General features: G+C 41.1%; 2 protein-coding genes across 10 annotated transcripts in view; one reads left to right on the top strand and one right to left on the bottom strand.

The window, feature by feature from the left end:
• Positions 1 to 25,402, top strand: part of PDE6H (phosphodiesterase 6H) — a 202,278-nt gene that overhangs the window by 132,804 nt on the left and 44,072 nt on the right. The gene's annotated exons all lie outside the window — the stretch shown is intronic.
• On the bottom strand, positions 3,879 to 25,292 carry ERP27 (endoplasmic reticulum protein 27). Its single transcript, XM_002712642.5, has 7 exons — positions 24,353 to 25,292; positions 23,920 to 24,020; positions 21,305 to 21,442; positions 11,622 to 11,738; positions 7,346 to 7,471; positions 5,395 to 5,592; positions 3,879 to 4,625 (listed from the first exon to the last, which is right to left on the bottom strand). Exons 1-7 carry the CDS (start codon positions 24,444 to 24,446, stop codon positions 4,578 to 4,580), a joined length of 822 nt encoding a protein of 273 aa, XP_002712688.1. The 5' UTR covers positions 24,447 to 25,292; the 3' UTR covers positions 3,879 to 4,577.

Raw genomic sequence — 25,402 nt, forward strand, 5'->3', positions numbered from 1 at the left:
CCCCTGGAAGTCTGGTGTTGTTCTCTTTTGTGAGGAAAATATAGACATACATTCTTCCCCAACTTCAACTCAATTAAGGATGCTACCTAATTTTTTAAAATAAAGTAAATCCATCTTTTCCTCATTCTCATGCATATTATTGGTGCAATAATTATGGTAGTTTGAAGACACAGCCTAAACCAGTGTGTTCTGACTGCTGTGGTGAGTCACACGGGTCACACTCTAGTCTCTCAGGACAGAAAGTCCCCTAGCAGTTCTTAGATGAATCCTACCTCTCAGCCTTCAACGGAGAGACTGCCTTTTGCTGAAGTGAGCCATCTTGCCCTGGAGCATGCGCCTTTCCCATGTGTAGCCCTCATCTAATGACCAATGTTGGGGTGAGAAGCCCTGACATCCATTCTCCCACTTGGGACAGCTCTACCAGTCCATCTCAGCATCAGATATACCCATGGGCTATCTGAGCCTTTGTTGTGATTCCATTACAGCCCAACGTTTCCTTTGGCACAATCTTAGTTTCTTCATTTATCCACAGTTTCCAAGAGTACTCCACAGTAAACTTCAAAGAGAATTTAGTCTCATAGTCTACTTCCTGGGAAACATGACCTATAATACAACATGGATTGTTATTTTTAAAATTCTTATTTCACTACAGTTTGAATTATATAAAAAGTATTCTAGTTTTTCTTCCTTAGGCAAATACCATGCTACCAAATTAAGGCCAGTAGGCCCAAGAGAAATTCAATCCTGCAACTAAAAGTCAGTTCAGTCATTTAGACAATTAAGCATTGAAGTCTGGATTCTACACAACTTTTCATATCCTGTATAAGTATTTTAAGCCCCTAACCCATCTAACCCATTCTCTTCTACTCCTAACACAATAGCCATTTCACCGTCAATTCCACAAAATAATGACCGCTGATTCCAGAATGCAAAGAAAAGAGGGACCTATTCTTGAAATGGTTTGAAGGAGAGAAATTTGCTCTCAAATTTGTAGAGGCATGATTTTAGAATTCATTTATTCAATTTCTAGAGGACCTCTTCTCTAAAGGGTCAAAATTCAGTTGGTAGTTTGGTGTTTAACTTCTTCCTTTTTCTAGCCTCTCTGTCTCCTGTGTAAAGGTTGTACAATTAGCAAGCCACATCAGATCCATCCTACTTCCTGTTTTATTTTTCTATGCTTAGAAAACCATATATTTTTATAAATTTGAAATAAATAGAGCTGGTTCCAAATTCATTTGTGAAATCAAGTTTGTCTATAAGCTGCTATCCAGCTTTCTCTATTTTGCTGCTATCTGTCCATAGCCCAGAGCCAATTGGGTGGCTTCCATGTTGCTGTTGTCACTACAATTGAAATTTCTCTGTTCTATTGCTTATAACCCAAGACCAACTTTGCCCTGCTCTCTTAGAAGGTAATATTGCCTGATATATTCATAGATTGTTAATAAGTATTTAAAGGAATGAATGAGTATATGAATAAACAACTTTCTCACAAGTATATTGCTTGTCACCCATTCTACCCCCTGCTCACCAAAAGTATATGTTTTTTAAAAAACAGGAGCCAGATATGAAGACCTAACTGGATGGGTCAGGGGAGGAATACTGTGACAAGTATGTTAATAAGTTATGATATTAACAAAGTGTTCTTGAAGTTTTGACTCTGCCACCACCACCCACCAGCTGCAATCATTCCAGGCCCAGGTTCCGGGAAACCAAAGGAAAGTACCTATGGTGCAGAGCTTGGGGAAATTATTCATACCAGCTATTTCAATCTTCCTACCTTCCCATGAAAACTGCAATAAAGGCCCTTGGACACAATTTCCCCTTCATCCCTCTGCCTTCCAGCTGGTGCAGGTGGTTCCCTATGAGGCTTGCTTGGGCCAGCACACTTCCTCACTTTGGTAACTGTGAAGCAAAGACCAGCTTTTCAATGGCAATTGTTTCCTCATTATACCTGAATTATAATAAAACCTACATTTTAAAACAGTTATCTCAAATCCTTCTCCAGTCTCAATTGTAAGGCCTCTCTTATGAATTTACTCAAAAAAGACCCTGAAGGTTATCTCTCCTTTTCAAGATTTCTGATGGAGATGTGACTGTTAACTCAGGGAAGGCAATGCATTATTAATTGAAAAAACAAGTAATGACCACACTTTACTCAGTATGTATTATCATCCTGAAATCTCAAAAAACCCTATTGTGTTGTACTCATGAGCTGAAGTTCAAAGATAGAAAGTGATGTTCTCAAAGTCAGAGAGTCATATACACAGTAAAGGTGGGATTCAAACCCAAATTTCCCTGTCATTCCTTTGAGTTCTTCCTGTTTCTACCACTTAATTCTATCCTGAAAATGGTTGAGATTTGTCTAGATACTTTAACAATTATATAGCCTTATGGAAATGAATGTAGAATCTTAGAAAGATATTGCCTAGAGACTGAGAAAGATATAGAAATTACAGAAGTTGTTAATACCAGATCTGATCTTCAGTAAATGGATGAGAACCTTTGGAAATCTCTTCTTTCTCAAGAAAGAAGCTTTCCTGTTTGGTCATCAGTCTCCAGAGCTACAAAGAAGATTGACTGTGAAAAGCTAAAAAAGTTTCTGGTAGTTTCGGAGAGCTACAAGCTGAGAAAGAATAATTCAATTCAGTACCATAAACATGCAAATAAATATACAAATGAATCTATAGTAAAATTGCTATTGAATTTTATCAGGCAGCAAAAAAATCCCTGTAAATATGAAAATATCTTTGTTGTCAGTGTTGACTATAGTTACTGAGGAGGCACTTTAAGTAAAATGATTGAAAAACTAACCAAATATTGAATAAATATTACTCATGGGACTTTATCTTTTAGCATTTTCCAAATCTCTACAACAGTTTCAGCTACTAGTGTTATAAGGAAGAAGGGATGAATGTTGTAAAGAAGGAAAAGAGAAAATAATGAAGAAAAAAATGAAAGAGTTGGATAGTGAGCACGGTAAAGACTGGGTAAGAGGACTTAAAAGCAGTCCACCAGGAAGTGAGTGCATCACTTGGAGATGGGACTGGCAGGTATTCATAATTTCCATGGAGAGAAATGAAGAAGGAGGAACCTGCTTGGCCAGAGGGCCTCCGCTGGATATCAGGAAGAATTTCTTGACTGCAAATTTGAAGAGTTCTGGCTAAGAGGACCAAAGTGAACCTTCTGGGATGGACCTATACTAGGAATATTTTTCAACCTCGGGCAATTTTATGCAGCCTTGGGGTGGACTGGATGACCTCCTCAGAACCCCTGGGTCTCATATTGCTGTGCACTGCTGCTTTCACCTTATTCTTGCCAGCACCTGGCTGCCAGCCCAGGCCTGTGGAGTTTTCCCCATATTCAGGAACAACCAATCCTTTCACTCTGTGTTCTTCACTTGGACGAGTCCTAAGGTGCACATCTGTGGTTTTTCAGCTCTTCAGCACTTAGGTACTTTCCTCTGGGCCAAAGGCCTCCTGGGCACAATGTAGCATCTGTGTGTTGACAGTAAGAGACTGTGGGCTAGAGACACTCAGCCAGACTATCCCTTCACACCACATGAGCTGGTTATACACCTCACCTGCAATAATCCGCTGCTTTGTCTGCCCAAGCCTGCCCCAGCGCCAAGTGCTCCCCATCTCCTATTCATTCACCAGGCAGGCTTTTACCTGATTCAGCTCCTAGATCCTTTACCACATTTGGGCCCATTCTAATGCAGGATGGTCTTTACCTATCACCCATCCCACCCCCTGAGTAAACAATAACACATTAATGGCTTATGGACTGATACTAAACAGTGGGAACTGAAGGGTGAGGCATACACTGTTTAGTTGGACAGCTGGATATTTACAAAAGATTTGGCCTGAAAAATGACAGTCTTTTTCTATAACATAATTGCCTGATTTATTACATGGGTCATTGATTTACATGGGGAATTGGGAGTGCTAAATAAGCCTACAATTTTTCTGTGTTATATTCCTGCTGAGTTCAGAGACTTGGAGATATCATTCAATTTCTGACAAGAAGACAGTCTCAATGTGGTGTTTAAAACCATCTTTTTGTTTTTGGCCTTGAATCAGAGAGGGACATGTATCTATGAAGAAAGACAGGATTTCAACCCTTAGAGAACCCTAAAAGAGCAGAAACTGTGTCATGTAAATTATGTGTAGTATGTGTGCATGTGATGGGGATGGGGTTGGAAGGCCTAGGGATCCTGTTGTTTAGTAATATACAAACTCAATATTAATGACAGGTCAGAACAATCTCTAAGAATGCCTCTCCTTAATAAGATCTGCTAGTCTTTCTCCTGAAGCTTGCATCCATTATAGATGGGCCTATACAATATGAATGCATAATAGGAAATTGGGTGGGTAGTGAGAGAATACAGGAAATTTAGAAGGAAAGAGAATGGGAGTAAATGAGATTTCAAGGAACAGGGTGGAGCTTGATATGTGCATTGATGGGGGAGGGGTTGGAAGGCCTAGGGATCCTGTTTAGTGTCTCTGAGGTTTGAATTGTCCCTTTTTATTCAGCATAAAGTAGACACTTTGGCAGTATGCAGAAGTATCAGGGAGAAATCAGAGTTCCACCTTTGGAGTCTTTTCTTCTGATTCATGATTTTCTCTCTGAAAGACATCATAACACTGATATTGAGATTCAGAGTTTACTCTTGTTTACCAATTCTAAGCTTAACCAACAGAGTTCTTTAATTATTCCTGGAAGTCCTAAATCCACCTTCAATTGTTAATCTTATGAATGCTTTCATGTGGAATTAGGCTCTCCTCTTCCTCACCATGGAAACCTTAAACAAAAGGGCAGACTTCAAAATCCAGCTCCTTTGAATATGAAATATCTTTTCAATAATGTTTTTGTATAGCTTGGGTCCCACAACTTTAATCCTAATGAGAAACCTGCCTCTGACCACCATATCCTTATATGCTCTTGATAAAACACCCAAAGAATTTTTTTTTTTTTTTTTTTTTTTTTTTTTTTTTTTTTTTTTTTTTACAGGCAGAGTGGACAGTGAGAGAGAGAGACAGAGAGAAAGGTCTTCCTTTTGCTCTTGGTTCACCCTTCAATGGCCGCGGAGGTCGGCGGGCTGCACTGATCCGATGGCAGGAGCCAGGTACTTCTCCTGGTCTCCCATGGGGTGCAGGGCCCAAGTACTTGGGCCATCCTCCACTGCACTCCCTGGCCTCAGCAGAGAGCTGGCCTGGAAGAGGAGCAACCGGGACAGAATCCGGTGCCCCGACGGGGACTAGAACCCAGTGTGCCAGCGCCGCAAGGCAGAGGATTAGCCTAGTGAGCCGCGGCGGGGGCCAGAATTCTTATTGAACAGAAAGTAAAAGAGAGAGAAAGAAAACTCCATCTCTCTACCTGCAGTCTCACACTTACCAACAGTTTCCCTTCTAGGAATCCATCATAAAAGTTTTGCACATGCTCAATTGAAACTTCTGTAATGGGCAGTGCATCCCACTCATCATCTAGAGTTCGATAAATCGTCAAAGCTGGTAGCTGAGACTTCTTCAGTTTGAAATATGATATCACTCTCTCATTCTCCTTCTTCTCACTGTCCACCAGAATAAAGAGAACCTGTGGTTGGAGGAGTGTGGAAGAAAAAAAGATAGATCTGAGGCCCTAGGGATAAAGAGACACCTTGTAATCAGTATAGTTCATATGGATTAAGTTCACGGTCTATGCTATACCATTAAATCTTAATTGCATTAATATGAACTTCTTTTTTGTATCACTAGTATTTTTTATATTTGATCAGAATTATTTAAGAATATAGAATTGGAAGAATCTTCAGTGGTTATATAAGGAAGAAAGTATAACCTAATGGTTAAAAGCAAGGGAACAAGCTTTAAATTCTGCCTCTTTTATTTTCTAGCTGGATGACTTTGGGCACACTACAGGCTCTGTGACAAACTCAGTTTTCCCAACAAAATGAACTTTTTTGGAGGGCGAGATTGAGATGATGCATTTAATATTTTTAGTACAGTTTTGGGCATATAGTAAGGACTTGATGAGTGTTAACTACTTTAGTCTCCCCTTATCCATGGAAAAAACATTCCAAGCTCCCCAGTGAATACCTGACACCACAGATAGCACTGAAACCTACCTATATGTGAATACTAGAAAAAGTTCCTGAAGGGCAGGTATTTGGTCAAATGATTAAGATGCTCCTTAAGATGCCCATGTCTCACTCTGGAGTACTTGGGTTCAAGTTCTGGCTCCAGCTTCCTGCCAATGCACACCCTTGGAGTTAATGGTGCTGGATCAAGCAATTGGGCTTCTGCCACCCACATGGGACACAAGAATTGTGTTCCTGTCTCTAGGCTTTGGCTTGGCCCAACCCTGGATATTATGGGTATTTGGGTGATGACACAGAGGACTGAATATTTCTCAGTGTCTCTCAAATAATTAACTAAATAAAAAAAATGGAAAACTAAAAGATAAGTTTATTCTGGTGCAGGCATTTTTGAATTCCATGGAGTTTTTTCATAGTATGCATTGTCATGAACTATTTGAAGACACCTTGTAAATAGTACTTTTTCCAATACATACATATTTATGGTTCAAATAGCTGATAAAAAATAGAAAAGTCATTGTAATATGCTTAATAAAAGTTACTTAAAACTTATAAACTGTTTATTGAATTTTCTAATTAATGGTTTTAAACTATGATTGACCTTTAAATTATGGTTGTATAATTGAGGGACCCCTGAAAGTTATTGAGTCAAATCTTCTACCCAGAGTGGAAAAACCTTATTTATAATATTCTAATCAGAGGATTATTTGTATTCAATAAATCTGAATTCTTCAGTGTTAGGGAACCACCCATCAGAAAGACGGCTTGTTTTACCACCAGATAGTTCTTATGAATTGAAAGCTCTCTAGTTCAATGAAGCAACCTGAAAGTAGTTTGAATTTTACTATTTCAGTGACATAAAACAGAAATTAACAAAGGAAAGAAGAGGAGGAAATACATGTTCATTGGAATTCTAACAGGTATCAGGCTCTTGAGAAGTGTTCTATATGAAAAATAAATCCTGAATCCTAACACGCTAATTGATTTTAGCAAATATCTTCATGTCTCTATTTTCTCTCCACTTATCAATGCAGAAAACAAAGAGTTAACCACTATGGGAAGATATGATAGTATAGAGCTTTAATATTATAAACATACATTTTTAATTTCAAGTAACATGATTTATTATGTCCCAATTCTTACTTTATCTCCTACCCATACCTGTTTCCTTATTTATCTCTACTTCTTGGCCCCAAGTTTCTTTCCCTGGCATCTTGGTGGTATTCCAAGGGGCATATCCCATTACTGACTTACCTTGCCCTGGAAGAGCTTAGCTGCCTGCTGAAATCTGTGCACATTCTCTTCATACTCTGGGGAGGCCTTATTCATCAGCAGGAGAAGATGAATTTTAATATTGCTGCTAAACAGGCCAATTGCAGTCTGGCAAATGGAAATGTGTTATAGTAGAAAGGAAGTGGGAGAGAGGAAGAGAGAACATTAGTGACAACTCAATGAAGACATAGACTGAAATATAGTTGAGAGCTGTTCCCCAGTAGAATAAATGGGACTAGCTTCCATAAGGATTCTTAGTAAGTCTGATTTTATGATGTAGCTGTATAGCTTCCTTCCTTCTTACACTGAATAGGGCTGAACTGAGTAACCAGGAGGATATTGCAGAAATGACAGAGTGTGACCTCCAAGGCTAAGTCATAAAACACATTGTAACTTCTGTCTTGCTCTTTATATCTCTCATTCTGGGGAAAGCCAGATCTGTGTAGGGCCGTTAATAAACCATATTGGGGGGGGCAGCGCTATGGCATAGTAGGTAGAGCCTCCACCTGCAGTCCCGGCATCCCCTATGGGCGCCAGTTCAAGACCCAACTGCTCCACTTCCCAACTAGCTCTCTGCTATGGCCTGGGAAAGCAGTAGAAGATGGCCTAAGACCTTGGGATCCTAAACCCACCTGGGAGACCCGGAAGAAGCTCCTGGCTCCTGGCTTCAGATCGGCGCATCTCTGGCCATTGTGGCCAATTGGAGAGTGAACCAGCAGATGGAAGACCTCTCTCTTTCTCTCTCTCTCTGCCTGTCCTTCTCTCTCTGTGTAACTATGACTTTCAAGAAAATAAATAATCTTTAAAAAGAGGAAAAGAAACCATGAGTATATATAACTGTTATTTTGTATAAGACCATTGTTTCCAGTTATTTACATTACAGTAACTAATTTAAGTCTCAAGGTCCCCCCCCCCCCCTTTTTTTTTCTGGACAGACAGAGTTAGACAGTGAGAGAGAGACAGACAGACAGAGAGAAAGGTCTTCCTTCCATTGGTTCATTCCCCAAATCTTCCCAAATGGCCACTACAGACGGCACTGTGCCGATCTGAAGCCAGGATCCAGGTGCTTCCTCCTGGTCTCCCATTTGGGTGCAGGTGCCCAAGCACCTGGGCCATCCTCCACTGCCTTCCTGGGCCACAGCAGAGAGCTGGACTGGAAGAGGAGCAACCGGGACAGAATCCAGCACCCCAACTGGGACTAGAACCTGGAGTGCCGGCACCGCAGGTGGAGGATTAGCCAAGTGAGCCATAGCGCTGGCCATATATACATATACATATATATATATATATATTAATGAGGAGACTGAAGCACAGATAGGTTAATTCCCGCAAAGCTACAGAAATGGTGTATTGGGCTTCACACTGGGGTACTGGTCCATGAGTCTGACCATCAGATGGACTGTCCCATAAATACCTGATGGCAAAACCTCATGTACACAAATCCAACCCTGATTGTGACTTAATCAGTCTGCCTGCAAGATGTTGAGCTCTAGAAGATCAGAAGTATTGGCCTTTACTTGCCAGTCAGAAATGTTTGTTCCCATGAAGCTGCCAATTATTTAGAAGAGGACTGCTACAGGTGATGCAGAAAGTATTGCTATAGAACTAGTAAGGACATAGGAAGGGAGAGTGTGGTGGTTGATGAGTCACTGGGCAGAGTCCCAGGATAATGGGGATGCAGAAAGCTAGGAAGTCCTCTTCCTAAAGCCATAAACTGTTCCGTAGATTCTTCAGCTTAATTGGCTACAGGGGGCCAACATGTGGGCAAGGATAGCCCACTGGGATCGTTCCTAAATCATTGTCCTTGAAATTTTTTTTTGGACAGGCAGAGTTAGACAGTGAGAGAGAGAGACAGAGAGAGAGGTCTTCCTTCCATTGGTTCACTCCCAAAATGGCCACTACAGCCAGCGCTGTGCCGATCTGAAGCCAGGAGCCAGGTGCTTCCTCCTGGTCTCCCATTTGGGTGCAGGTGCCCAAGCACCTGGGCCATCCTCCACTGCCTTCCCGGGCCACAACAGAAAGCTGGACTGGAAAAGGAGCAACTGGCACAGAATCCAGCGCCCCAACCGGGACTAGAACCTGGGGTGCTGCCGCAGGTGGAGGATTAGCCAAGTGAGCCACAGTGCCGGCCATCCTTGAAATGTAAAACTAGGTCTTAGATATTACATTTGGTAGGCAGGATGGCAAATAATTCAACTCCTGTTGTACTAGATTTTGCTACTTAAATTGAAGGCATGCACTACCTCTGCTGAAGCAGAGATGGAGGATAACTCTTGGGAATAGGCAAATAATAAAGCTAAGGAGCCAACAGGTAGAGTTGTCTCAGTAGAGGGATCAGTTTAGCCCTAGAAGATACAGCCTAACTTTACACCTGAAGCCATGTATAGAGTGTGTGCATTTGGTAGGCTCAGTACATGATTATGATTCTCTACCCAGGTGCTGCTGATGCAAACCTCTGCACCAGCAACAGAGAGAAATAGCTAGTGATGAATTAGGAAATAGCCCTACAAATGAGGAAAGTGTTACTGATGGGAAATTTTTAAAGAAATAATAAAAATTGAACTTGCTTCTCTAAAAAAACTTAACCTAATTTCTTCTTGATGTGATTTGCATCCATTAATAACACAAAAATTAAAATAGGTCATTGTTCTGTAAAATGAGCAATGGACAAGACCTAAGAACTTGTGTGGGCTGTTCTTTGCTCCTGCCCTCACTAGCCCGCAGAATTCTGGGACACTGAACTCATCATCTCAGGGATGATGAGATCTTTTTTTCTGGTCCCATGTGCACTTCTGGCAGCTCCATACACACAATGACCAGAATGACAATGGTCTACAACAATGCCTTCTGTGTCACTGTTGCCAACACCCCAGGAGTGTGTTTGAAATCCTGGCAGAAGTGGAAATAGAGTGAATACTACGTATTGATAAATGTGGTGTAAGAGATGGACAAGAATTTAGTCAACAGGAAAAGGGATGTTTTTATTGAAGGCGGCGTGGAGCAATAGAATAACCACAGGATTCAGTCATACAGACCCATCAAGAAAACAGCAAGGGCAAGTGCTTCATTCTCTCTGAAACTCAAATTTCCAGCCATATGGCCTTGAGGAAGTTACCTAACTTTTCTGAACTCTCATTTCCTTTACAGTAAAATAAAGCTAGGCCATACAAGCTAGTGCATTATCAGTTAAATTTTCTGCCTTGAATTATGCCTTTTCTATTGTCTCACTATGTGACCTTGAATAATGTCACCCAGATCTTCAATGTTCTCTGTAAAATGAGCATCATAATTTCCTCTCTCCTACTTAAAAAAAAATCAGTGTGAGGATTAAATGTGAAAATGAGTGTGAAAGAGCTTTGTAAATTGTAAAAATCTTAACATGTATGTAAAGTATTGTTTTTAGAGAATGTGAAGCAATTCTGAGCTGATGTAGATCATTAGAAATTAATACTCCATCACTCCATCATCTATGTCAGGAAAAATGAAAGGCAATACATGTAACATAATTCTATAGTCCATAGAGGAGATTACAAGCCAGAAGATGATCAGGGCAGGTGCATCAACATCTTTACCCTGATGGCATGCAAAATACAACAGCAGAGGAAGAAAAATGTAGAGGTAAGGTGGAGACATCCTGAGAGTCTAGTGAAAGTGAGGTTTGTAGGTAGTACCAGACCAGGAACTGTTACTGGTCAGCAAGGAAGTATATACAGAAAAGAGGAATACATGTTTAGAAACTTTTATAAGAAGTTTGCATTGCTCTGCCATATATATAACTGATGTATGTGATCAATTGGCTTTATTTTTTAAAATTTCATTTGTCATTTACTTTGATTGTATTTGATAAATGTGTTGATCACAGTGCTTTAGGGGAAAAATGTATCTTCAGTACTGACCTCAGTGTAGTTAGAGAAGTGTGGTCTACAGAGGTGCCAGCTGAGAGTTGCCTTCAGTGGACACACTCACACAGTTTTGAATCTGTTTCTTTAACTTTGCATTCTTGTTCTCTTTTCTTACTGGTGATGCAATATAGTGCTTAAGTTTTCTGATTTTATGTCTGCTTTTGTTAATAGGGACAGGTAAATCATTCTTAAAGAGTTGTAGAAAGAATGGTAACATAAACAACATACTAAGTATTTAATTATTGACCGACCCTAGTCAAAGATCAGAACCCCAGGAGGAAAGAAGCTCTTTATTAAGACGCATTCCCTCGCTGGCATGGGGATTTATGGGGCTGAGAGCAAGGGGGATTGTTTACCGCAGGGCCGTACTCTGTCACCATGTGGAGGCTGTTGACCTCAATGAAACGGCTTAATTTGCTGGCATCAATGTTTTCAAAGTCTTCGCCCTCTAAATTCAGTTGTTCATTATCCACCTAGGTAATACAAGAAAGGATAAAATTGTCACTGTTCTTTTTTTATTCATTGATAAATGTTGCTTGACTACCACATGGTAACATGCTAAATACAGAAAGGAAAATAAAAGTTCCTTGCCCTTGAGAAACATAATCGGATAAGATATGGAGAAGTGAAGAGAAGCATTCAATACAAAATGGCAGGTGACATGGGGAAGGGGAATCACAGGACCACGTTGTTGGGGAACTGGCTCAGTTTTATCTATGGTGCGATCTATACCCTGATTTACAACCTATGCCCCGCTTCCCGCCGCCATTGCTGAAAGCCAGATGGCCACATGGCCCAACCACCAGTGTTAAGCTCCACCCCCATTCTAATGGGATTCGCTATTCCTACTTCCCTGCCCTCCCCCTGGCAAAGCTTTAAAAGGACCTGTTCCTGAACACGTGTCTCCTCCTCTCGCTTCTCTCTGCTCGCTCTCTTCTCTCCTCACTAGCTCCTCTCCTCTCTGTCTCTCTTATACTCTCCTTCTCTCCCTTTTTCCCTCTTCACCACTTCCCTCCAGTCTGCTGGGTTTTCCCCCAGTAAACCCTTTCCCTTACTCCAGTGTTTGGTGTGTTTTGTGACGGCCTAACAGAAATACATAGCACACGTCACTCAAGGAGGAGCACTACACGGCTTCCAGGTAGAAGGGACTCCTAACAGTGGCTAAGACTTCATCAGATAAATGTGATGGGGAGGGGGCTTTAAATAAGAATAGTTGGTTCACCCTCCAATGGCCGCCACAGCTGGTGTGCTGCAGCTGGCGCACTGCGCTGATCCAAAGGCAGGAGCCAGGTGCTTCTCCTGGTCTCCCATGGGGTGCAGGGCCCTAGCACTTGGGCCATCCTCCACTGCACTCCCTGGCCACAGCAGAGAGCTGGCCTGGAAGAGGGGCAAGCGGGACAGAATCTGGCGCCCCGACCGGGACCAGAACCCAGTGTGCCAGCGCCGCTAGGTGGAGGATTAGCCTATTGAGCCACAGCGCCGGCCATATAGCTTTATCATTTAAAAAGGGACATACTAATGTTATAGTTTTACCTTGCTTTTTAAAATATTACATAAATGTGAACAAACTATATTTTTGTCTGTATATCTCATTTCATTTATTTAAGATTTTGCTATGAGTCCCTTATATTATTCATGTACCTGTAATTTGATCATTTTCCTTGCTGTAGAGTATACCATTATCTTATTAAACATTATTTATTCATTTTACTGTTGATGTACACTTAAGTTGTTCCTTGTTATTACATCAAGACTGCAATGAACACTCTTATTTATGTCTCTTATTTATGTCTCTTTTTTTTTTTAAATGAGTAATACTTTATTTATTTATTTATTTTTTGGACAGGCAGAGTGGACAGTGAGAGAGAGAGACAGAGAGAAAGGTCTTCCTTTGCCGTTGGTTCACCCTCCAATGGCCGCCACGGCCGGCGTGCTGCTGCGACTGGCGCACCGCGCTGATCCGATGGCAGGAGCCAGGTACTTATCCTGGTCTCCCATGGGGTGCAGGGCCCAGGGACTTGGGCCACCCTCTACTGCACTCCCTGGCCACAGCAGAGAGCTGGCCTGGAAAAGGGGCAACCGGGACAGAATCCGGCGCCCCGACCGGGACTAGAACCCGGTGTGCCGGCGCCGCTAGGTGGAGGATTAGCCTAGTGAGCCGCGGCGCCAGCCTATTTATGTCTCTTAGTACACATATCTGTGTATCTTTTGAGTATATACCTCAGATTGAAACTTTTGATTATAGGATATGCATCTATTCCACAAGTAGAAAATCCAAAGCTATTTTTCAAAGTGTATAATAATTTACACTTGTACCAATACTATTTGAAGTTTCCCCTCAGGTCATATCCTTACCAACACTTGATATTGTAGTTTTTCTTATTTTACTCATTTTGGTGGGTAAATGGTAATATTTCATTGTGGTTTTAAATGCATTTCTCTTATTAACCACTTATATATTCTATTCATGAAGTGTCTATTCAAGTCACTTACCTATTTTTTGTTGTTGTTGAATTGTCCCTTTCTTTCTGATTTCAAAAGTTTTTTTTTTTTTTTTTTTTTTTTTTTTAGTATATTCTGGATATGAGCCCTTTGTTGGTTTTGCATTATATCTTTCTCTTATTGAGCACCTCCCTTCTAATTGTGACTGCTTAGGAACAGAAGGTAATTTCAATGTACTCAAGGGCATATTCTTCCTTTATAGCCAGTCTGTACTTTTGTTCTTATTTTGTTTAAAACGTTTAGACTATACAGAGGTCAAGAAGATATTCTACTTTGTCCTCTGGAAATATTACTTTGTCTTTCACAATAGACCTAAAACCTACCTGGAATTCACTTTCTTACTTCTTCAAATGGATTTTTAGACCCCTGCTTTTAGGGTTACTTTTCTCTGAAATATGTGTTAGAGGCTCCATCTGCCCAATTGTCTGAGCTGGACATGGATCTTTTCCTGCCCTCAGTTCTCTTGAGCCTCAGGCCTTCAGACTTGGAGTGAATCTATACCATTTGGCTCTTTGGCTCTTGGGCCTTCAAACTATACTGCCGGCCTTCCTGAATCTCCAGCAGGCTAATGGCACAGGACTTCACAGCTTCCAAAAGTCACATGAGTCAATACTTCAGAATATATTTCTTTACATGTGCATATATAACCTGTATAATATATAATCTTTATTAGAGCAAATATTGTATCTAATATAGTCCATCTTCTATCTGTTTATCTTCTCTGTATCATCCATGTATCTCTCCATCATTTTTGCATCTATCATCTCTAATTTCTGTGGTTCGTTTCTCTGTACTAATATGTTCTACATTGTGATTATTGCAAATCATGCTGCTATGCTATGATGTGTACTTCTATTAATGTTATTGACAAATTGGTAAGTCAAAATCTTTCTTAGTTCTGTTTTTTTCCTGTTTTATTTCACTTTTAAGCTACTGTTTGGATTTTTCAAACTTGTGAATTCCCTTTGTATATTTCATTGTTTTGAAAACTCACAAAGTTCTGAGTAGAAAGATTGGAAAGAAATAGGAAAAGAGAAAAATTGTTGGAAGGAGTTGTTGCCCACCTTTTACTGCTCCCCTCATTCCTACCCTGTTCACATCAGTGAAAAGGGCTAAATAAAATGAGCACACACAAAAGTGGGCGTTTGCTGTAAAGATGTGGTTTACCAGTTGGCCTGCCTCCTTCATTCTTAAGGCTTTGCTATTGCACCACCAAGATCATCATTATTGTAACAACAATCTGAGCCCTTCTAATGTTTAATACGTCTAAATGTTTCCTGATTATTTTTCTAGGAAGTCTCGGGCGTGGAGCCTGTGTGCCGCAGCTGACAAGGCTGTGCTGTGAGCCAGGAGGCCCCTCCTTCCCTGCCTGCTTTTCCAGGCAGTGCTTACATTTCCCAGAACTGGGAGAACAGGAAACACCACTTAGTCCAGGTGTTTCTGGACTTAAGGAATGTGGTACATTGCAGGCAGACTTTTGGGCAATGATAGCATTCTCTAAGCAGCAACAGGGCTTTAATGGAAACCGCCCTCCTGCAGGCTCTCCAGTGTGCTTCAGTCAAGAAAACATGCTCAATTATTTCATTATTTCTTAAACTAATAAACTCTGGAACATCATGCATAGGGTTTCTGGAAGCAACATTTGAACAGGAAATCTCCCTTCTGCAATGGAAATTATTTGCATAATGCAGTGGAAAGAGAATTCAGCCCTGAAGCAATAATTGGTAATATTTGTTTTTATTCTTCAGTGCTATATAAATTCATTTTAAAATTTTTATTTATTGAAATACAAAGAGAGAGAGAGAGAGATTTTCCATTTGTTGGTTCACTCCTCAAATGTCCACAACAGCTAAGGCTGGGCCAGGCCAAAGCCAGAAGCCCGGAACCTTGTCTGGGTCTCCATGTACTTGACCTGTCTCCACTGCTTCCTAGAGTGCTTCTTAGCAGGAAGCAGGGTCAGAAGTGAAGGCACTTTGAAATGGGATGTGGATGTCCAGGCAACTGCTGAACCACTATACACAACGTCTACTTAAGGAACACGTTTTTAAAAAAATGTATTTTCTAGTTTTTGGAATGAACTTAGTTGAGCTGTTATATTGTTTTTCTCCATAGAGAAGAGGCACCAGAAGAAAAACAGAAACAATAAACTAGGAGTATTACCATTTTACAATATGATTTTCAGTTCCCCCAAGAGCATCAGAAGTACATTATTGTGTTTAGATACATCTATTATGCAATAAGATTTAATCACACCTTTCCTATTCACTACCATTTCAGCAATATTACTATGAGTTCCTTTGTTGTTTTTTTTTAACAACCAAGCTTTTCATAAAATATATTAAAATCATTTTAGTTTATACCACAGTTATAGTATTAAATATCTTTTGTGATACAAATGTCTTCACATCCCTGAGCTGGTTTATGTAAGATGCTCAGCTTACTATCATTTGGTAAATACGTACTTGAAAAAAGAATGCTTAATAATTTCACAAGTAGTGCTGCTTATGTTTCTTTATCAGTTTATTCTTAACATGCTAGTGCATTCTGATTCTCTTTGTCTTATAAGGTGCATTTCTTGTAATAGGCACCCAATAAATAACTGTACAAGGAATAAAGAGAGACATACTGTGTTTCTATTACTATTCCATTGGGTCAAATTTAGGCTAATTATGCTACTTAAAATAGAAGTGACCAAGAAAACCCGAAGCAAGGTAAATATTCAAATAATACTTGGAATTCTATTTTAGGACAGGCTCATCGTTTATTCAGGCCAGGGATTACATCTCTCTTAGGGCAACACTAAGAGTCCTGCTGGAGAATGTGGAGAGACTCGTGGCTGTCACACTCACAAAAGACAGGCTGTGTTGTCAAACAGCTGGGTTGTCATGTGCAACTTTTTATTGTGTATGACTTTTACCTAAACTCCTTCTGATCCAGTTTATATAGTTGCACTATTTTTGGAGAATAATATGTTCCAGAAATATAGCATTTTCTAGCCTTTCATTTATCTCACATTTCAAGCATGCAATAACACCAATTCCTTTTTATTTTCCTTTGCATCATGGTTTCAGCTTATCTTTAAATCTATTTATTTATTTATTTTTGAAAGACAGAGTTAGACAGTGAGTGAGAGAGAGAGAGAGAGAGAGAGGTCTTCCTTTTTCCGTTGGTTCACCCCCCAAGTGGCCGTTACGGCTGGCGCATTGCAGCCGGCGCACCGCGCTGATCCGAAAGCAGGAGCCAGGTGCTTCTCCTGGTCTCCCATGGGGTGCAGGGCCCAAGCACTTGGGCCATCCTCCACTGCACTCCCTGGCCACAGCAGAGAGCTGGCCTGGAAGAGGGGCAACCAAGACAGAATCCGGCACCCCGACCGGGACTAGAACCCTGTGTGCCGGCGCTGCAGGCGGAGGATTAGCCTAGTGAGCTGCGGCCCTAGCCTAAATCTATTTTTTTTTCTAAATCTATTCTTACAATTGAAGATTTGTGAGTCTAAGTTCTGAATTTTCTTTATGAAAATATACAATGTCTAGATTAAATCTGGAAAAAATGATCCTGGGGATTGATTAAATTATGTCAGGGGACTAGAAGAACAGTTTAGGAGAAAGTAGTTTTAAAAGGGATACATTTGAAGAGGGACATTAGAGTAGATAGACTCTAATGGAGAAACAGAGGTTTCCTTCCAGGTTAAGTGCTTTATAGAAAGCCAATACAAGGGTACTTGAAAAAGCATGTGGAAAATGGAATTAAACTAAAATTTTGGAATTCATGTGAAGATGTTTTTTCATAATAACTTTTCATAAAAAGTTCTTTGAACTTTTTCAACACCTCTCCCTCATATGCATAGATTTCAAGATTCTTTTGTGTCAGAATAAGTTTACCTTTTAATTCCATTTTCCATGAACTTTTTGAAGTACCGCCATTTTAGTAGAAAGGTTATGATCTGGGGTTAGCAATGCTGAACATGAATCAGATATCTATTACTTTACCATTGTGAGACTTTGGGCAACTGGATCAATCTTGTGAAACTTTAATTTCTTTATTGAAAATAATTATTCCATTGGATTCTTGTGAGAATTAAATGGTAGGACATTGTAATAATGTCTATCATTAATTAGACATTAATTAGAAGAAGGTACGAGAAATTTTGCAATAGGGTCACATTATTCAAGAATAGTCTTGGGGCCGGCACCGTGGCACGCTATGTCAATCCTCCGCCTGCTGCGCTGGCATCCCATATGGGCGCTGGTTCTAGTCCTGGTTGCTCCTCTTCCAGTCCAGCTCTCTGCAGTGGAGGATGACCCAAGTCCTTGGGTCCCTGCACCTGCATGGGGGACGGGGAGGAAGCTCCTGGCTCCTGGCTTCGGATCAGTGCAGCTCCGGCCATTGCAGCCATTTGAGGGAGTGAATCAATGGATGGAAAACCTTTCTCTCTGTTTCTCTATCTCACTGTCTGTAACTCTACCTGTCAAATAAATAAATACAAATCTTAAAAAAAATAGTCTAGGTTGATATTCCCTTTAAAAAAAATACTTCAAACTCCTGACATGGGTGTCTTAACTACAGTATCTTAACCAATAGGCAAAATTCACACCCCTCAAGAGTGATTATTAAAGACAACATCAATGAATAATGTTGAATGTGGCATAACTGCTAAGTAAAATAAGACCTAAAAGGTATTCTTTGAGTTTGGCAATATAGAAGCTGTGCTGGCTGGATGGAAATAGTTTTAGTGGAGGAATAGGGCATAAATTAGATAGTAGTGTTCAGCTTAAAGAAAGTTGAGACACTAAATATAAATTCAACATAAAAAAAGCTTGGATAAGAAGTGACAGAGATAGAGAGGACAGAAGCTGGAAAGGGGAAGATAGAAATATTGCAACTTTATCTTTTGCCCAATTTTCTCATCCTTACATTGACATTCCTTAAGCAATTAAAACTCAGCAACCAGCTAAAGCATCAGAAGTCCCTATTTTTGTACATGATTCCACTGTGCCTAGATATCCTGATCCTTCTCTTGATTCTCACGTCTCCTCGTATCAGCATCTGTCTTCTCTTTGGTTTCTGTTGCTACCTCTCTTACTATGGATCCTTAACGCATCTCACATGGTCTCTTTTATCAAACAAAAGCTGTCACTTATGTTGTCTTGTCATCTCAGAATCCATCCTACTCATGGTTGCCAAAATGTTCTTGATAAATACATTTCTGTCATGTTACTCCCCTGATCTAAGGATTAGGGGTGTTCCAATGCCAATGAAACTAAGTATAAACAATTAAATATTCCAATTTCTCCACAAGAGGTTTCTAGTCAAGCTGCTGCCTCCTTTATAATGTCCAATTTTATCTGTCCTTTAAGTCTTAGGTCAGTTGTTGTCTGTATAGATATATTTTTTGTTCATACTTCCCATGCAATTCGTATCCTTTGAACCTTCAAGCATTTCCTCTGTAGTGATGCTGTTTGTATTATAGACATTTGAATATTCTATTTATAATCATTACTACAAGAGTACTTTATAAAAATTCTTGAAAAGAGGTCGATGTTGAGGTGTAGTAGTTTAAGCCGCCGCATGCAATGCTGATGTGCCATATCGGAGCACCGGTTTGAGTCCCAGATGCTCTGTTTCCTATCCAGCTACTTGCTAATGCACCTGAGAAAGCAGTGGAAGATGGTCCAACTACCTGGGTCCCTACCACCTACAAGGTAAACCCAGATGGAGTTCCAGGCTCCTGGCTTTGGTCCGGCCTAGGCCTGCTGTTGCAGCCATTTGGGTCATGAACCAGCAGGTGGAATATCTCTTTTTCTCTCTGTTTCTTTCCTTCTTTTCCTTTTTTTCCTTTTAAAGATTTATTCATTTATTTGAAGGGCAGAGTTGCAGAGAGGGAGAGGGAGAGGCAGAGAGAGAGAGAGAGAGGTCTTTCATCCACTGGTTCACTCCCCAAATAGCTGCATTGGCTGGAGCTGGGCTGATCCGAAGTGAGGAGCCAGGAGCTTCCCTGGCAGGTGCAGGGGCCCAAGGACTTGGGCCATATTCTGCTGTTTTCCCAGGCCATAGCAGAGAGCTAGATTGGAAGTGAGCAGCTGGGACTTGAATCAACGCCTATATGGGATGCCAGCACTGCAGGCAGCAGCTTTACCTGCTATGCCACTGTGTCGGCCCCTTTCCCTCTCTTTCTGTCACTCTGGTTTTCGATAAATAGAATAAATCTTTAAAAATTTCTTGGAAAAGTCTTGTGAAAAGCTAAGTCTATTTTGATGTAAAAAAGTTGAAACCCATGCTTATAAGGAGTCTTCAAAAAGTATGTGGAAATGTATATCATAGAAAAATTGAGCAGGGGCTTTAGAAATGTTTGGTACAACAATAGGTTTATCTTTTAATTCCATTTTACATAAATTTCTTGAAGTATCCACATATACTCTTAAGAACTATGAGAGTGGAGAATATTTTTAACATGTCTATAATATCAGTATCTTGTATAGTTTTTTAACATTTATTTATTTATTTGAAAGGCAGAGTAACAGAGAGAGAGTGGGAGGGAGAGAGTGATCCACCCACTGGTTTGTGCCCCAGATGGCTGCAATGGCTGGAGCCAGGCCAGTCTGAAGCCAGAAACCAGGAGCTTCTCCCTGGTCTCCCTTGTGGGTGCAGGGACCCATGCACTTGGGCCATCCTCCTCTGCTTTCTCAAATGCATTATTAGGGAGCTGGATCAGAAGTGGTGCAACTGGGACTCAAACCAGTGCCCATATGGGATGCTCTGCAGCTTTACCCGCTACATCACAGCACAGGCCCCTACTATCAGTATCTTGGACAGGGCACACAGTAGTTCTCTAAAAAATGTTTGACACACATAAATCAACTCCTGGGGCAAGCATTTGGTGCAGCAGTTAAGATACTGTTGTGATACCAGCATCCAATATTGGCATGCTTGGTTTTGAGTCCTGGCCCCTCTTCTGATCTCTTCCTAATAATATCAGTCCTGGAAATCAACAGGTGATGGCTCAAGTACTTGAGTCCTTTCTACCCATATGGAAGACTCAGATTAATATCCAGGCTCCTGGCTTCAGCCTGAGCCATTCTTGGCTGGTGCAGGCATTTTGGGAGTTAACCAGTGGATTCTCTCTCTCTTTCTCTCTCTCTCTCTCTCCTTACAAATAAACAACAACAAAACCCACAGAAATCAACTTCTGACGATACAAAAATATAAAATTCTAGAACTCAAAATTAACTTAGAGAGATGATAGATGAAAGAATTGAAGCTAAAAAATGTTAAGTGACTTGCTCAAAGTCATGTGACTGGCCAACAACAAAACAGTACTATAAACCCCATTTCCTGCCTCCTGGTTGAGCCTTCCTTTCATTTCATTACAGCACCTGTTTGGGAAATTTGCATTGAGTCATCGTCCTTGTCAACAATGTCTCTGAAGTTGGCATTCTGTTATTAAGGTCAAAGACACAGAGTTCTTTCCAGTCTCACAAGTTTGTGAGTCTACTGCCTAAGGATAAACTGGGAGAAGCCTCGAGCTGCCCACCCAACTTACCAGCCGGAAGAGGGAAATGGTATTCCCAGTAATGTTGTAGTGGGCCAGAACCTCGGAGTTATTGCTGATTCCAAATGACACGTCTTGGAAGTTGTGTACCATATCATGGAATATGGGCACTGCTGGTATTTCTAAATCCTAAAATGAGAATAAAATCCTGAGAAGTTATTTTGGAGGAATGAAACACACATATGGAAGAGAAAAATGTTCACTAATCTTAGAAATAATAAACTGCATTTGGTTTCCGGTGAAATATTTACCTCTAAGAATAAAAGCTAAATTTGCAGTGGCATTATTGAGTTTTTCATGCTATGTGAGTTAACATTTAACTACCAAAACTATGGCTAAGCTTGGGACCCTGTCTGGTCCTATCATAGAGCTTAAAATTTTCTTTTTTTTAATTTATTTTATTTATTTTTTATTTTTTACAGGCAGAGTGGATAGTGAGAGAGAGAGAGAGAGACAGAGAAAGGTCTTCCTTTTGCCGTTGGTTCACCCTCCAATGGCCGCCGCGGCCGGCGCACCACGCTGATCCGAAGGCAGGAGCCAGGTACTTATCCTGGTCTCCCATGGGGTGCAGGGCCCAAGCACTTGGGCCATCCTCCACTGCCTTCCCGGGCCACAGCAGAGAGCTGGCCTGGAAGAGGGGCAACCAGGAAAGAATCCGGCGCCCCGACCGGGACTAGAACCCGGTATGCCAGCGCCGCAAGGTGGAGGATTAGCCTATTGAGCCGCGGCGCCGGCCAGAGCTTAAAATTTTCTAATGGCTTAGAGAAGCCTCAAAATCATAGAGACCTACAGAATTAGCTGCACTATTATTAATATTGCTACAGGGACAAATGCTGTGGAACGATTTGTAGAGACAAGAAGAAATCTAGAACTAAGAAATAGATGCTGTCAAAAAGGGCCAACAAAAAAAAGCAATTAAAATTCAGGTTAGAAGATTCTTTTTAAAAACCTTGTGCAAATGGCAAGCATTTGGCTTAGCAGCTAAGATGCTGGTTATGACGCTTGCATCCTATACTAGAATGTCTGAGTTTGATGCCTGGCTGTGTCTCACTCTCTTTGTTAATGCTGACCTCGGGAGGCAGCAGGTGATGGCTCAACTTACTGGGTCTCTGACACCCAGTGAGAGTCTGGATTAAATTCCCTGATCTTAGTTTTGTCTGTGGCCCATTTCTGGCCTCTGTGGGCATTTGAGAGTGAACCAACAAATCGAGAGCTCTGTGTATCTGTTTGACTGTCTTTATGTCTCTGTGTCTACCTGTGTCTCTGCTTCTCAAGTTTAAAGTTAAGAGTTTGTGCTGGATGTGGAAGAGTAATCCCCCTCCTTCCTCTCTAGATAAGCCTGTGCTTTGCACTTGAAAATACTGTTCATGTATCGAACTCTGCAACCCAGGCCTGCAGGAGGGACCAGGAAAGCCACTTCTAGATGATGATTCTAGTCTTTCCATGAATCCTGGCACCTTTTTCCTGCTGTCATGGGACCTTTGTCTATAACAACTCTGGGAAATAAACAGGGCTGAATATAGTTTCCCCTGCATCCTGTTGGACTAAAGAAGAGGATGTGCAAAGAGAGAAGAAGATGGCCCTGAGGGTCAGGCAAAGGGACTTAGTACCCTGCTGTCCAGAAAGGATGGATGGAGTTCACTAGGAGCTTCAAGAACTGAGGCTTGCTCTTTTTCATTCTGCCTTGCTCATTTTTATTCTGTTCCCTCTAATGGAATTGCTCCAGGATCCAATGAGGGCATCTGGTGGCTGTTGAAGTTACTGCAGACTAGACTCCACTCTTACCCCTCCCTGTATTTGAAAGTGGCTGTTTCTGCCTGCAGCTTGTAGTTTTCTACACTGAAAATGTGTTCGCTGTCTTCCTCCCCCATTTACATCTCATTGTAGCTACTTCCAGCTGTGTGCACAGAATCTACAGGGTGACTTAATGAATGGAAACAGTCTAGAAGGTCTGAAATGAAAGAATAGGTGCCTTATCAGCTGAGAGAATGGCCAGATGCTACCAGCATAGAGAGATGAAAACCCTGGAATGGTGCTCTCTTATTTACGGCTGCATTTCTTAGCCAGGCAGCCAAACTGGAAGATGGAGGTTAACACTTTAAGTATACAAAATATCACCCCTTTACAAACATTTTCAAGAAGGCAAAGAAAAAAGGAGATTGAAGGGCTGCCATTAGGGGAAATACTTTAGACAGAGGCAGTTCCAGACTAATCCTTAAAGATTTTGGCACACCATAAAAAGGTGATGCCTGGATGATAGAAGTTGGGTTTAATCTGCTTTCAGCCTATTCTTTGGGTGTTAGGAGAATGAAAACGAAGGACATTTAGGACAACAGTCATGTTCAATGGAAGTTTTCATCCTGTAGATACTGGACTGGGATTTAAAGTGTCTGTAGGTGGGGAGACAAGCCAGTATACTCAGAACGCTAGAAAAACATAATTCAGACACTGAGGATGTTTTGAAATTAAGAAGTCTCAATTGACAGGCTAAGAGAAGATGTTAGAGCCCCTGATTTTAATGTAGTGTCACTCGGCCAGCAGTTGACTGTCATGGCTCCCTGAAAGTGTAACATTTCTGGATATTGGGGGAAAAGCAGATGGGGTACCTGGAAGAAGCCAATGAGGGCCACCTCAGCAGCAGCAATGAACGCCATAGCGGCTGGGACATCTGTGAGCCATGTGATATCCTGGGCAGCAGTAGGGCCATCTAGATACAGAGAATGGATCAGAAGTAGCTCTTAATAATGAGTGCATTTCATATACCTTTCCTCTTCATACCAAGTCCAAAGAGATCACAGTTCCTAGAAGTGCTGTCATCATTCCAAGGCTTTAATATTTTTTTCTAACATATGGAGGGTGACCCCACCTTAAAATCTCTCTCTCTGAAGGATAGCACAGACTTCCCTCTCTATTAGCAGATCGAACATTTTCTGGCAATTTTTCCAGGTTGAAGGAAAAGTACAAAGAGAACCGCCATATTCCCAGCCCATCTCCCAACATCACATTCATCCTATCTCACTAAAGCTCATTCTCCTTTACCTGAAGTTGCCTCAGCTTCTGCAGTGACTTCTGGGGCTAGCACACACACGAGGAGAAAGGAAAGAAACCAGCTCCTTGGTTGGGCAATGTCCATTGTTTTCTTGCTTCTGGACTTGGTGTTCGGTGATGCAGCTTCAGGGCAGCCTGTTCTGCAGTTGATTGCTTGTGAATTTATTAGTGCTCTGGGAACCTCGCAGCTGGCTCTAGGGAACCTTCAGCTTGTGAGATAAAAGACCAGTCCAAGGCCTCAGACCATAATCAACCAGAAAAGTCAAGTTAGTTCATTTAAATTCTGTGCCAGGTGTTGACCTAAGCAGTAGTGATACAAAGATAACTCTAATTCCTCCAGCCTCTTCTAGTTTAGATTGTTAGCAAGAAAAATAGCCAAACAGATCATTCAAATGTCAAATGGAAAGCTAGGGAAAAAATAGAAAAAGTCACAAGGTTTTATGAGAGCATTGAGGACAATAGTAGGGTTCAATGAAGGCTTTCTTCCTGCACAGGATGCCCAAGCAGAGTTCTAGGTAAATAAGAGTTTGCATGGCAAGAAAAGGCAGTTTCATATAAAAAGCCAAAGTGCAGAGATGAAAGTGTGAAAGTACTGGTGGTTATTAAGGATTATGAAAAGAAAGGAAATGATACATGCAGTCAGAAATGCATCCTGGGCCCAGCTTGAGGCAGGTTTTATATGATAAGGTAGGCTTACGAGCACCAACTTTGTTCTGTGGGTGATGGGAACCCACTGAAAGGTCTTACATAGGAGAGAGACAATGTTTGATGGGGCCCATAAGTGTCTGTGTATAATCCAAGGTGAGATTTTCATAGGCAGTGGGATAGAAAGGCCTCAAACTTAGGAGAAAATCCATATGCAAATATAATGTTACATTTTCCCACTGTCTGTATTCTGAAAACTCTTGGCTCAATGCATTGTAACAAAGGTACCCATCTGTTCCCAAGGATGAAAATACCTCTGTTGTGTAACCTCTCTTACTCCTGCACCAGGGAACTCACCAGTGTGAACCGTTTGTTACCATGTTTGTTCAAAGGAAG

Source organism: Oryctolagus cuniculus, chromosome 9 (genome assembly GCF_964237555.1).
Source record: "Oryctolagus cuniculus chromosome 9, mOryCun1.1, whole genome shotgun sequence".
Classification (NCBI taxonomy): domain Eukaryota; kingdom Metazoa; phylum Chordata; class Mammalia; order Lagomorpha; family Leporidae; genus Oryctolagus; species Oryctolagus cuniculus.